The sequence below is a fragment of the Vipera berus genome (assembly GCF_964194415.1).
Source record: "Vipera berus genome assembly, chromosome: 7".
NCBI classification, from domain to species: Eukaryota; Metazoa; Chordata; class Lepidosauria; order Squamata; family Viperidae; genus Vipera; species Vipera berus.
Window position 1 is genome coordinate 2578592 of NC_138209.1, and position 12922 is coordinate 2591513.

Below are 12922 nucleotides of genomic sequence, written 5' to 3' on the forward strand. Positions count from 1 at the left end.
AAAGGCACAAACGGGGCACGTATTTCTGGCGGGTGAGCATTTTAAAAACGGGTTGGAGGCTGTAAAAGCCCCTAGAAAACACCTCACTCTTTGTCATGTAACCGTCGTTTTTCCCTCTCTCCCTCTCTTCCCCTCCCTCCTCTTCTCTCTCACCCTCTCTTTTGTCCTCTCCCTCCCTCTCCCTGTCTCTTCTTGTCTTTCTCTCTTTTCCTCTTTCCCTGTCTGTGTCTCTCTTTCCCCCTCCCTCTCTCCGTCTTCCACTCCCTCTCCATCTCTCTCCCTCCCTTTCTCTCCCTCTCTCCCTCCCCCTCCCTCCTCCTTCTCCCTCCCTCCCTCCCTCCCTGTCTTCCCCTCTCCATCTCTCCCTCCCTCTCCTCTCTTCCCCTCCCTCCTTTTCTCTCACCCTCTTCCTCCCTTTCTTCCTCTCCCTCCCTCTCCCTCTCTTTTCTTGTCTTACTCTCTCTTTCCCGCTTTCCCTATCTCTGTCTCTTTTTTCCACTCCCTCCCTCTCCCTCTCCCTCTCCCTGTCTCCCTCTATCCCTCCCTGTCTCCCTCCCTCCTTTTCTCTCTCACCCTTTCTTTCTTCCTCTCCCTCCCTCTTCCTGTCTCTTCTTCTCTTTCTCTCTTTCCCTCTCCCTTTCTCTGTCTTCCACTACCTCTCTCCATCTCTCCCCTCCCTCCCTCTTCCTGTCCCTCTCTCCCTGTCTTACTCTCTCCCTCTCTCCCTCCCTCCCTCCCTCCCTCCTTCCATCTCTCTCTCGGTCTTCCTCTCCCTGTCTCCATCTCTCTCTCCCTCCCTCTCCCTCTTTCCCTCTTTCCCTATCTCTGTGTCTCTTTCTCCCTTTCTCTCTGTCTTACACTCTCTCTCTCCCTCCCCCTCTCCCTCTCTCCCTGTCTTACTTTTTCCCTTCCTCCCTCTGTTTTCTCTCCCCCCTTTCCCATGCTCTCCCTCTCTCCCTTTCTCTCTCCCCCCTTTCCCACGCTCTCCCTCTCTCCCTTTCTCCCCCCTTTCCCACGCTCTCCCTCTCTCCCTTTCTCTCTCCCCGCTTTCCCACGCTCTCCCTCCCTCCCTTTCTCTCTCCCTGCTTTCCCACGCTCTCCCTCTCTCCCTTTCTCTCTCCCCGCTTTCCCACGCTCTCCCTCTGTCCCTTTTTCTCTCCCCGCTTTCCCATGCTCTCCCTCTCTCCCTTTCTTTTTCCCCCCTTTCCCACGCTCTCCCTCTCCCTTTCTCTCTCCCCCCTTTCCCACTCTCTCTTTGCCTTTCTCCCCCTTTCCCACTCTCTTTCCCTTTCTCTCTCCCCCCTTTCCCACGCTCTCCCTTTCTCCCTTTCTCTCTCCCCCCTTTCCCACGCTCTCCCTCTCTCCCTTTCTCTCTCCCCCCTTTCCCACGCTCTCCCTTTCTCTCTCCCCCCTTTCACACTCTCTCTTTCCCTTTCTCTCTCCCCCCTTTCCCACGCTCTCCCTCTCTCCCTTTCTCTCTCCCCCCTTTCCCACGCTCTCCCTCTCGCAGCCTGGGTGAGAGTAAAACTGGCCACCCAGCCTCAGTACTTCATTCCCGAACTGACCGAAGAAGACAGGCGGATGATAGAACAAATGAAGAAGGAGCAGCTTTCCTGCTCTGGAGAAGCGGAACGTCTGGAGGTAAAACTCTGAAACTTGCCGGGTGACAATTCAGGAAGCGTTTCAGAACCGGGCCAATCATAATTTCTTTTTTTGCTTGTGGGAAACCTTTCTCGCCTGCAATTCTCTTGAGTCGTAAAATAAAACGGCGCAGTCGCGTCTCTCCAGCAAGTTGCCTCTTACGGAGATGAAACTCCCAGCTCACAAGCGCGGTGGAGACCTGATTAAAGAAAGGGCATAATTCGTAGTAGGGCAGGGGCTTCTAGGTCACCTCATCCCAGCCCTGTGCTCCCTCCCAAACCGGACCTCCCCTCGGAAAACCTCCAGCGATCGGGAGCTCGTGGCCCTTCGAGGCAGGCCGTCGCCAAGGCGCTTTTTCCAAGGAATTTCGTGGTCTTTTCTTTGAAAGCCTTTCCCCTCTCGGCCAAGAAGCATCGTCAAGAGCTGGCAGGGAGTGGAATTTGCTCCCTGTGTGTATGTAGCCTTGGTGGGAAGGTGGTTTGTTTTTCGTGCTTCTGGGCTCTGGTGACGGTCCCTAGTTGGGTCACGCAACGTCTGCAAGAAAACAACCAAGCGCAGAGAGCAACGAGGACCCCACTTCCTCCTCCCCCCCCCGCACACAATCCCCCTCCCTTCTAGCACTGACGATGTTCCCTAGTTGGGTCTTGAAACGTCTGCAAAGAAAACCACCCAGCTGAGAGAGCACCAAGGACCCCACAGTCGTTGTCGTTGTCGTCGTCCTCCTCCTCTTCCTCCTCCTCTGCAAACCTCACACCCTTCTACCACTGTTTGTGTTACCTATTTGGGTCATGAAATGTCTGCACGAAAACCACCCAGCTCATAGAGCACCAAGGACCCCACAGTCCTCCTCCTCCTCTTCTTCCTCTTCCTCCTCCTCCTTGTCCTCCTCTTCCTCCTCCTCCTCCAACCCCACTCCCTTCTAACACTGATGATGTTCCCTAGTTGGGTAATGAAACGTCTCCAAACCATTAGAGCACCAAGGATCTTACAGTCCCTTCCTCCTCCTCCTCCTCCTCCTCTCTGCAAACCTCACACCCTTCTACCACTGTTTGTGTTTGTGAAACGTCTCCAAACCATTAGAGCACTGAGGACCCCACAGTCGTCTTCCTCCTCCTCCTCCTCCTCCTCCTCCAACCCCCCTCCCTTCTAGCACTGATGATGTTCCCTAGTTGGGTCTTGAAACGTCTGCAACAAAACAACCAGGCTCAGAGAGCACCGAGGACCCCACAGTCCTCCTCCTCCTCCTCCTCTTCCTCCTCCCCCCCACACACAATCCCCCTCCCTTCTAGCACTGATGATGTTCCCTAGTTGGGTTATGAAACGTCTCCAAACCATTAGAGCACCAAGGATCTCACAGTCCCTTCCTCCTCCTCCTCCTCCTCTCTGCAAACCTCACACTATCTCTGGTTCCTATTAAGCTTAATATTAAAATTCGGAAAAATGAAGGTTTTTTTTTTAAAAAAATACAGTTTTCTGCTGAATGCCTGTTTCTCCGCTCCCGGTTCACCTCTGACCTGGCCACTGATACATTCCGTTATTAATAAGAAAGTCCTTTATATTGAAAGAAATAACTTTCCTGGGGTGATAATGGTCTCCAGCCTTGTTCAGCGGGGCTGTTCAGAAAGGAAATGAAACCCCAACGCTACCAGTGTTGATTTAGATCAGAATCTCCCTGCCTTGTGTAAAATTAGCAGGGACACATAGGCATTCCTCCAAAGAAATGTAATATCTTGTTTTTGCTTTATTGAGATTCAGAGCTATTTTCACGAAGGTCTTTCCTTCCTTTGTGCTGTAGGGAATGCTCAGTAGGAAAAACACCTCATTTCAGCTTCTGATACTTATGTTGATTTCTCTTTTAACGCAAGTCAGATGCTGGAATGGGTTTTATCAGCTCCTGCCCTTGCAAACATTCCGAGAAAGATTATTTGGCAACAACCAGTCCTGATGCCGTCTTGGATGTATCATGTCCCTGAATAATAATAATAATAGTAATAAAAAACTTTCAAAAGAAATGACACCTCTTCCTTTCTCCCCCAAATTACATTCAAAGCTTCTTTTTCATAAGACAACTGCACCTTTTCTATTGATATTTTTAATCTGCTGTGTTTTTAAAATGGATGATTTTAATGTTTTATGTTGTAAGCCACCCAGTCGCTAGATATGGTTGATACAAATAAATTTTGTAAATCAATTTTACAGATAAATTAGATAGATAGATAGATAGATAGATAGATAGATAGATGATAGATAGATGATAGATAGATGATAGATAGATAGATGATAGATAGATAGATAGAAGATAGATAGATAGATAGATAGATAGATAGATAGATAGATGATGGATGGAAGGATGGATGGATGGATGGATGGATGGATAGATAGATGATAGATTTTTTTGATTGATTGATTTGATTTATTAAATGTATATGATAGATAGATAGATAGATAGATAGATAGATAGATAGATAGATAGATAGAATGGATGATAGATAGATAGATAGATAGATAGATAGATAGATAGATAGATAGATAGATAGATAGACAGACAGACAGACAGACAGATAGATAGATAGATAGACAGATAGATAGATGGCAGGCAGGCAGGAGATAGACAGGTACATAGGTACATAGGTGGGTGACAGATAGGTACATAGGTAGGAGATAGGTGATATATAGAGATAGACAGACAGACAGACAGACAGACAGATAGAATCTTTTCAAAGGGCTGCAGATAGAAATTAAGGGCCTTGGCCTCCAAAGCTGACTTCCTGCTACAAAAAAACGTCGTACCAAATCAAAAGATTTAATAGCAACACCTCAACATCTTTATTTATGATCAGCGTTGTCAGGTGAATTAAATCCGCTTTCGGTCCATGAATCACACCAGCCCCCGTTCTCCTGGCATGTAAGGTGTAAGAGAAACGATTTCAATTGTGCAGCCTCGCTCTTGTGTGTGTGTTTTCTCCCGGGAAGGCTGCCAAGGCCTGGTTGGCTTCCAGTCTTCAGTGGAGATAATTGTTCTGTTTTGTTGCATCCTTTGCGACGGCTTTGTTTCCCCTTTTGCTTCTAATGGATTTTTTTTTTAGATCTTTCTGGCTCTGATGTCTGTTAAGCGCTTGGCTATTTGTTTTGGGGGGGGGGGAAGCAAGCAGCCATTGGAAACCTTTGCTCTTTTTTTTTTCTTTCTTCACATGCTGAAAATGAAAACAAATACGAAGCCACGCCTGCTTTATGCGGCTCTTTGCTATCTTTACAGTTTATTTTATTTTATTTTATTTTATTATTTTATTTTATTTTATTTTATTTTATTTTATTTATTATTTTATTTATTATTTTATTTTATTTTATTATTTTATTTTATTTTATTTTATTTTATTTTATTTTATTTTATTTTATTTTATTTTATTTTATTTTATTTTATTTTATTTTATTTTATTTTATTTTATTTTATTTTATTATTTTATTTTATTTTATTTTTTGTTCCTTCCTTGTTGGCTGTGTGGCCCGGTGGCATCTTTTCACAATTCTGTCCCCCCAGAAAGGATGCTGAATCTACCACCAAGTTGGGTTTCAGAAGCCCGATTCCCAGAAAATAAATATATCTACTTCTCAAGTCCTTAGGATTTTTGGAGAGGGTTTAAATTGGGATACTTTACATTATCACCACCGTTATTTATTTAATTTGTATCTCGCCTTGGTTATTTTCACAAATCACTCAAGGTGGCAATTGTCCAACACCCCTTCCTCTTCCTCCTCCTGTTTTTCCCCACCACAACAACCCTGTGAGGTTGCTTAGGCGGAGTGAGAATGACTGGCCCAAAGTCACCCAGCCGGCTGTCATGCCTAAGGCGGGACTAGAACTCACCGTCTCCTGGTGATTGGCCCAGAGTCACCTAATCAGCTGTCATGCCTAAGGCGGGACTAGAACTCACCGTCTCCTGGTGATTGGTCCAGAGTCACCTAATCAGCTGTCATGCCTAAGGCGGGACTAGAACTCACCGTCTCCTGGTGATTGGTCCAGAGTCACCTAATCAGCTGTCATTCCTAAGGTGGGACTAGAACCCACCGTCTCCTGGTGTTTGGCCCAAAGTCATTCAGCCGACTTTTATACCTAAGGCAGGACTAGAACTCACCGTGTCTGGTTGATTGGCCCAAAGTCACCCAGCCGGCTTTCATGCCTAAGGTGGGACTAGAACTCACCGTCTCCAGGTGATTGGCCCAAAGTCACCCAGCCGGCTTTCATGCCTAAGGTGGGACTAGAACTCACCGTCTCCAGGTGATTGGCCCAAAGTCACCCAGCTGGCTTTCATGCCTAAGGTGGGACTAGAACTCACCGTCTCCTGGTGATTGGCTGAGAGTCACCCAGCCGACTTTCATGCCTAAAGCAGGACTGGAACTCACCGTCTCCTGGTGTTTGGCCCAAAGTTACCCAACTGCCTTTCAGGCCTAAGACGAGACTCGAACTCACCATCTCCTGTTGATTGGCCCAAAGTCACGCATCCAGCTGTCATGGCTAAGGCAGGACTAGAATTCACTGCCTCCTGGTGATTGGCCCAAAGTCCCCTGCTTTCTTCACCACTGGAGCAAACAGGCTCATAACATCTCCGTAGCCTCTACTTCTCCTCCTCGGAGAATTTGGGGGGGGGGGTGCAAACGAAAAATTCAAGTCACACACACACACACAAACACACACACACCCCTCTTCATTTTGACAGATAGGCATCAAAAGCTCCTAGTGTTGTTTATCTGCGTGTTGTGACTCTCTTTCTTTTTGAACATTCAATAGAGTCAGCATTGGAGAAGCAGCTTCGAGAACCTTCCAAGCCCCGGTCCTGCTCCTGCGGTAGAACCGGGATTCTTGCAGGCTCCCAGAGACCACGACTTGCAAATGGCCCTTCAGAAATATGGTTTGCGGCTAGCCGAGTTCTCTGAGCCTGTGACCGATGGCGCCTTAGCAGCCGACCCAGAGTTTAAAGCCTTCTGCGGCGCCCAGGTTCCTGCCTCCAGCCAATTGTGGCCACCTCCCGGGAATGCCTTGGACTCCAAAGCCGATTCTCACGTTCCCTCGGACGCGCAACTCAAAGGGCCCTCAAAGGCATCGCTCAAAGAGGACCGGCACGGAGCAGCCCCCTTGGATATGTCCGAGAGCATCGGGTCCGTCGAAGCCGCCATTCAAATCACCTCTATCACTTTCGCCTCTCGGAGGAGGTCGCCTCCGCCTGCTTCCCGTGCACCCCGGGCTGTCCTTGCGGAAGCCGACGCTCATGATCCCGTATCTTCGGAAGCCCGGCCGACCAGCCAGGAGCGGCCAAAGTCTGGTGACTCCCAGCTTCCCGCTGACGACGCTGGCGGTTCGGCCCGCCTCGTTTCCGCTGGTATCCCGGAGAAGAAAGAGGGATCTCCTTCCGCCAAAATCTGCCCTCCCACTGGGCCTCTCGAGGTCACCACGGGTGGACCTCACCGAGAAGTCCTCCTTGCTCTCGCGGAGAGGTCCCCAAGCAGAGATCTCAAAGCCTGGGACCTCATTAAGGAGAAGCCAAGGTCCGATCCAGTTCTGGCTGAGCAGAGGAGATACGCTAAAATGCTGGATAAGATTTACGCTGGCCCAGAAAAAAACGTGACGTTGCCTCCACCAAAGACGGGCCACGTGCGCTCCCAGAGTCCCTCGGTAGATGAGCCAGGGTGCGCCGCTAAGCCCCTTCTTGCCGAAGGCGAAGGAGGTGCGTTCCTAAGAGAAGGTGCGTCTGCTTCCGATTCACCTTCACACAAGCCCGAAGATATGTCTACTCCCGATTCGTATTTACACAAGGCCAGAAGCAGGCACAGCGGGAGCACTGGCCTGTTACACGCTGCTTCCCTAGACCCGATTTCCACAGCCGTGCCGGTGTCTCCCACATCACCCACCAGGAAAGCCCTGTCTGGGGTCCACCTTACTCTCTCTCCAAAGCGGCTCGAATTGGACCTTTCAGGCCGGGCAGATGTCAGTCCAGAGGTTGAAGTTGTCCAGCCAGCCGCTTCGGATGTTCCCCGTCTTTCCTTAGGAGATGCCTCCAGGTCAAAGCCCACGGAATCGAAGCGAAAGACTCCAGAAACGTCGTCCCTTCCCCGAGAGGCATCATCTCGAGATGTTCCAACGGGGGCCAAGCCGGTCCTACAGCCGGTCCTACGAGAGCCCCTGGCAGACCGAGGTCGTGGGGCGGGCCCATCTCGAGCCGACACCGGGGCTCGGGGTTCAAGTGGGCCGAGCGCGGGCGGCAACTTGAAGGCTACAGCTTCTTCCCAAACTGAATGGACGTCTTCGGATGCCATCACTCAGATAACAACAGAAAGCCCGGAGAAGACCACCTATTCTGCCGAGATCTTTGTTGCCGCTGAGAATGGGCAAGCTCCTTATCCGAAGAGTCACAAAAGCCCCACCGAGACAATGCCTGGTACCTCCAAGATCTCCGTTTTGAATGGACAAACTGGTGGTGAGAATTTATCATCTTCTCTCAATCTCTGTCTGTCTCTCTGTCTCTCTGTCTCTCGCATCTCTCTCTTTAACTATCATCTGTCTATCAATCTAATCTAATTATCTATCTATCTATCTATCTATCTATCTATCTATCTATCTATCTATCTATCTATCTATCTATCTATCTATCTATCTATCTATCTCTATCTATCATCTATCTATCTATCTATCTATCTATCTATCTATCTATCTATCATCATCTATCTATCTAATCTAATCTATCTATCATCTATCTATCTATCTATCTATCTACCTACCTACCTACCTACCTACCTACCTACCTACCTACCTACCTACCTATCTATCTATCTATCTATCTATCTATCTATCTATCTATCTATCTATCTATCTATCTATCTATCCAATCTATCTAATCTAATCTAATCTAATCTAATCTAATCTATTTATATCTATATCGATCAATCATTTATCTATCTCTATATATTCTGACAAGCAAAGTCAGTGGGGAAGCCAGGTCCATTTAACAACTGTTAACTACTAACTTAACAACTGCACCGATTCACGTAACAACTGTGGCAAGAGACGTCATAAAGTGGGGCAGAATTCATTTAGCCTCCGATCAGAGAATGTCGATTGGTGGCCCCCCAGGGGGAGGGCGTTCTCTGTGGGCGCACCAGACCTATGGAACCGCTTGCCGGTTGAGCTCCGGATGGCCCCCGACCTTCGCTCCTTCCGGCGCGATCTAAAAACCTATTTATTTGAACAATCCAGCCTGGTCTGATGGGTTTGGGGTTTGGGTTTGGGTTTTAGCATAGTTTTGATTATTGTATTATATTGGGCATAATTATTTAATTCTTTTTAACTTTTGTATTTTGTATTTCGATATTTATTGCCCTGTACACCGCCCTGAGTCCTTCGGGGGAAGGGCGGTATGAAAATTTAATAAATAAATAAAATAAAAACTGTCTTTCTTAGCAATGGAAATGTTGGGCTCAATTCTCATATCAATTGACGCAGGAGAGGTGTTGATCGCAGGCGAGGACATGTTTTGATCGTTTTTTGTTTCCTTGTGGGCTTTTTGCTTGTCTTTTTCGAATGACACATAGATGTTGTCGATCTCTCTGTGCCTGTTGATGGCTGATTGCCGGACCTCCAGGAAACAACACTTGTCTTGCAGCCGGTAGAGTTGAGATTGGTGTTAATTGCTGGCGAGGAGTTGTTTTGGTCCCTTTATTTCCTTTTGGGCTTTTTCCTTGTCTCTTTTGAATGGCACGTAAGCATTGTCGGTGTCTCTGTGCCTGTTGATGGCTGATTGCCAGACCTCCAGGAAACAACGTTTTTCCTTGCAGCCGGTAGAGTAAGCCGACTCCTGCTTCGTTTCTTTCAGATCCGCCATTGGTGCTGCCTTACAAGCCTCCCGGCTGCTCGGAGGTGTATTACGTTCCCTGCGGAAAAGACACCTTGAGGCTCTCGCGGGTCAGGTCCGAGACCACGATGGAAAGTTCCCATTCAGGTATGCCGCCTTTCTTTGATCTCCAAGCCCTGCCCTCCCCCCCCCACCCCAAATATTGTGCATTTTACAGCCACATCACTTTCTAACTCTAGGCAGTGTTTGACTAAATGGAGGCCATGGTTTTGGATGGCTGTGGAACAGCTCAGAGATAATCTAATCCCCCCCCCCCGTTGCATTTAGGTTAGATTACAGGGGTAGGCCACCTTGGCTCTTTTATGACTCGTGGACTTCAACTCCCAGAATTCCTGAGCCAGCCACGCTGAGGGGAAAGGGAGAGGTTTCCATGCTGAGTCATGCTGGCTGAGGAATTCTGGGAGTTGAAGTCCACGAGTCATGAAGGGGCCAAAGTTTCCCCCATGCTGGCTCAGGGATTCTGGGAGTTGAAGTCCACAAGCCATGAAGGGGGCATAGTTTCCCCATGCTGGCTCAGGAATTTTGGGAGTTGAAGTCCACAAGCCATGAAGGGGACATAGTTCCCCCATGCTGGCTGAGGAATTCTGGGAGTTGAAGTCCGCGAGTCACGAAGGGGCCATAGTTCCCCCATGCTGGCTGAGGAATTCTGGGAGTTGAAGTCCGTGAGTCATGAAGGGGACATAGTTCCCCCATGCTGGCTGAGGAATTCTGGGAGTTGAAGTCCATGAGTCATAAAAGAGCCAAGGTTGCCTACCCCTGGGTTAGAATGACAGCGTGGTTAACAACTGAGTTATTCCTGAGCTAAACCAGAGAAAAGAAGGACTCGGGGTGTGGGGGAGACATGATAGCAAGTCTTCCAATATCTGGGGGGCTGCCCCAAAGAAGAGGAGGGTGTCGACTTATTTTCCAGAACACCTGAAGGCCAGACAGCGGATGGAAACTCATCAAGGAGAGAAGCAACCTGGGATTAAGGAGCAACTTCCTAAGAGGGAGGACAGTTAAATCAGGGATACGGCTCGACTCCAGAAGTGGCGGGTGCTTCATCTCTGCAGCTTTTAAGAACAGACTGGACTGGCCATTTGTTGTGCAGAGTAGAAGAGGGCCTCCTGCTTCTACAGGGGGTTGGACTAGAAGACCTCCGAGGTCCCTTTCAAACCTTTAATTCCGTGTTCTAAATTTTAAGAATCCAACGTCATGAGTTCAAAGCCTTGTCACCACTAGCTCCACCATTAGCTCTCTGCAATAACCAGATCTGAATGGACCAGGGGCGACAGGAGAGCCGTCAACACTCACTTAACAACTGTTAAGAAATTCTGAGCTTCTGGTGGTGGCCGTAAGCATCCCTACGTAGGTTCCCCCCAAAAGAGTAGGGACAGTCGTGGAGGTAAATACCAGCCGTTGCAATGCCACCATCACCAACCACAGAAATTTCGGTCGTAAGTCGAGGTCTACCCACACGTCCCTGGCCAAACTGGGAATGGAAAGGTGGTGAGATGATTGAGCGGGAGCTACAGGCTGCGGTCGTCGTTGCTTCCTGCAGCCTTGTCGGCATCTTGCTTTTTTAATTATAGGCTTTGTGTCTAATCCAATTCTTCTTCTTCTTCTTCTTCTTCTTCTTCTTCTTCTTCTTCTTCTTCTTCTTCTTCTTCTTCTTCTTCTTCTTCTCCTCCTCCTCCTCCTCCTCCTCCTTCTCCTCCTCCTCCTCCTCCTCCTCCTCCTCCTTCTTCTTCTTCTTCTTCCTTATTTCTTCTTCTTCTCCTCCTCCTCCTCCTCCCTCTCCCTCTCTCTTCTTCTTCTTTCTCCTCCTCCACCTCCACCATCTCCTCCTCCTCCTCCTCCTTCTTCTTCTTCCTCTTCCTCCTCCTCCTCCTCCTCCTTCTTCTTCTTCTTCTTCTTCTCCTCCTCCTTCTCCCTCTTCCTCCTCCTCCTCCTCCTCCTCCTCCTCCTCCTTTTCTTCCTTTTCCTCCTTCTCCTTCTCTTTCTCCTTCTCCTCCTTCTTCCCCTCCTTCACCCCCTCTTCCTCCTCCTCTCCTCCTTCTCCTCCTCCTCCTCCTCCTCCTTCCCCCCCCCTCTCTCTCTCTCTCTCTTTCTCGTCTCTCTCTCTCTCTCTCTCTCTCTCTCTCTCAACATTGTCCCTTGGGGCTCTCTTCTCAAATAGGCTCCAACGATGCCATCCCACCAGATTTCCCCCCGCAGGCGCTGGGTTCAAGGAAGGACCACCCTTCGGACGCCGCCATGGTGAAACACAAAGAGGGCATTTATAGCAGGAAGGCCGCCCCCAGGGCGGCATGGATGGAGGAGGAAAAAGCAGCGAGGAGCGGCGATCCCGGAGGTAATACCTGGTGGATGTCCGTCGCTTGACCTGGTCCCCTTTTAAGCTGGCCGGACTTCAGCTCCCAGAATTCCCCACCCAGCGCGCTCTGTGTCGGCTTTGCATAGGCCCGGCCGTGTTTGGTAATTCTCTCCGCCTTGCGGAATCCCTTTAGTGGGTGTTTCTCAGTTACGCACGCCTGTGGTGCGGTTGTGTGGCTTTTGCGTCGGTGGCCGCCTACGGTGCTTTGCCGAAGGACAGATCCTCGAATTGCGCAGCGTTTGGCGGGTGGAGGTCCTGGAGCACATTAAAAAAAAACACAGATTTCCGTTCTGTGATTACGATTCCTCTGGCTTGGGGTTTTTTTGTGTGTTTTTTTTAAAAAAAAAGCAATGGGTCCCAAAGAGGAAAGATTCCTGGTGTGTGTAGTAGTGTGGGTTGAGGTGATGAGGTCACAGTGGGTCACGCCTGCTGGAGATTCCTCTGCCACAGTGGCCCTGAGGAGTGCCAGGGACAGGGTGGACACCAAGAGCCTCCTTTGCTGGGGGAATCTCCCGAAGGGCCTGTTTCTTCCTGCTGGTTAGTGGGGCTCCTTAGAACTTCCCGACTTTTTTGAAGGACTTTGTAGACTTGCTTACCATTCCCTCCTTTCTGAACTAGGAAGGAAGGAAGGAAGTGGTAGGAAAGAGGGAATAGGGAGGAAGGAAGGAAGTGGGAGGGAGGGAGGGAGGGAGGGAGAAGGAAGGAAAGAATTGAGATGGAGGGAAGGAGGGAGGAAGGAAGAGAATTGAGAGAGGGAGGGAGGAAGGAGAGAATTAAGGGAGGGAGGGAGGGAAAGATGGAAGTGGAAGGAAGGAGAGAATAGGGAAGGAGGGAGGAAGGAAGGAAGGAGAATCGGGAGGAAGGAAGGGAAGAAGGAGAGAAGTATGGAGGGAGGGAGGGAAAGAAGGAAGGAGAGAATTGGGAGGAAGGAAGGAAGTGGTTGGGAAGGAGGAAGGAAGGAAGGAAGGAAAGAATTGAGATGGAGGGAAGGAGGGAGGAAGGAAGAGAATTGAGAGGGAGGAAGGAA

General features: G+C 49.2%; 1 protein-coding gene across 1 annotated transcript in view; it reads left to right on the top strand.

Annotated features, from left to right (window-relative positions):
* The window catches only part of ALMS1 (ALMS1 centrosome and basal body associated protein), a gene marked incomplete at its 5' end in the record, with an annotated part of 63228 nt that overhangs the window by 24170 nt on the left and 26136 nt on the right, over positions 1-12922 (top strand). The window contains 4 exons of the mRNA XM_081333318.1: positions 1511-1641; positions 6428-8111; positions 9504-9629; positions 11701-11874. Coding sequence (XP_081189444.1) covers positions 1511-1641; positions 6428-8111; positions 9504-9629; positions 11701-11874 — 2115 coding nt within the window. The remainder of the gene's footprint in view (positions 1-1510; positions 1642-6427; positions 8112-9503; positions 9630-11700; positions 11875-12922) is intronic.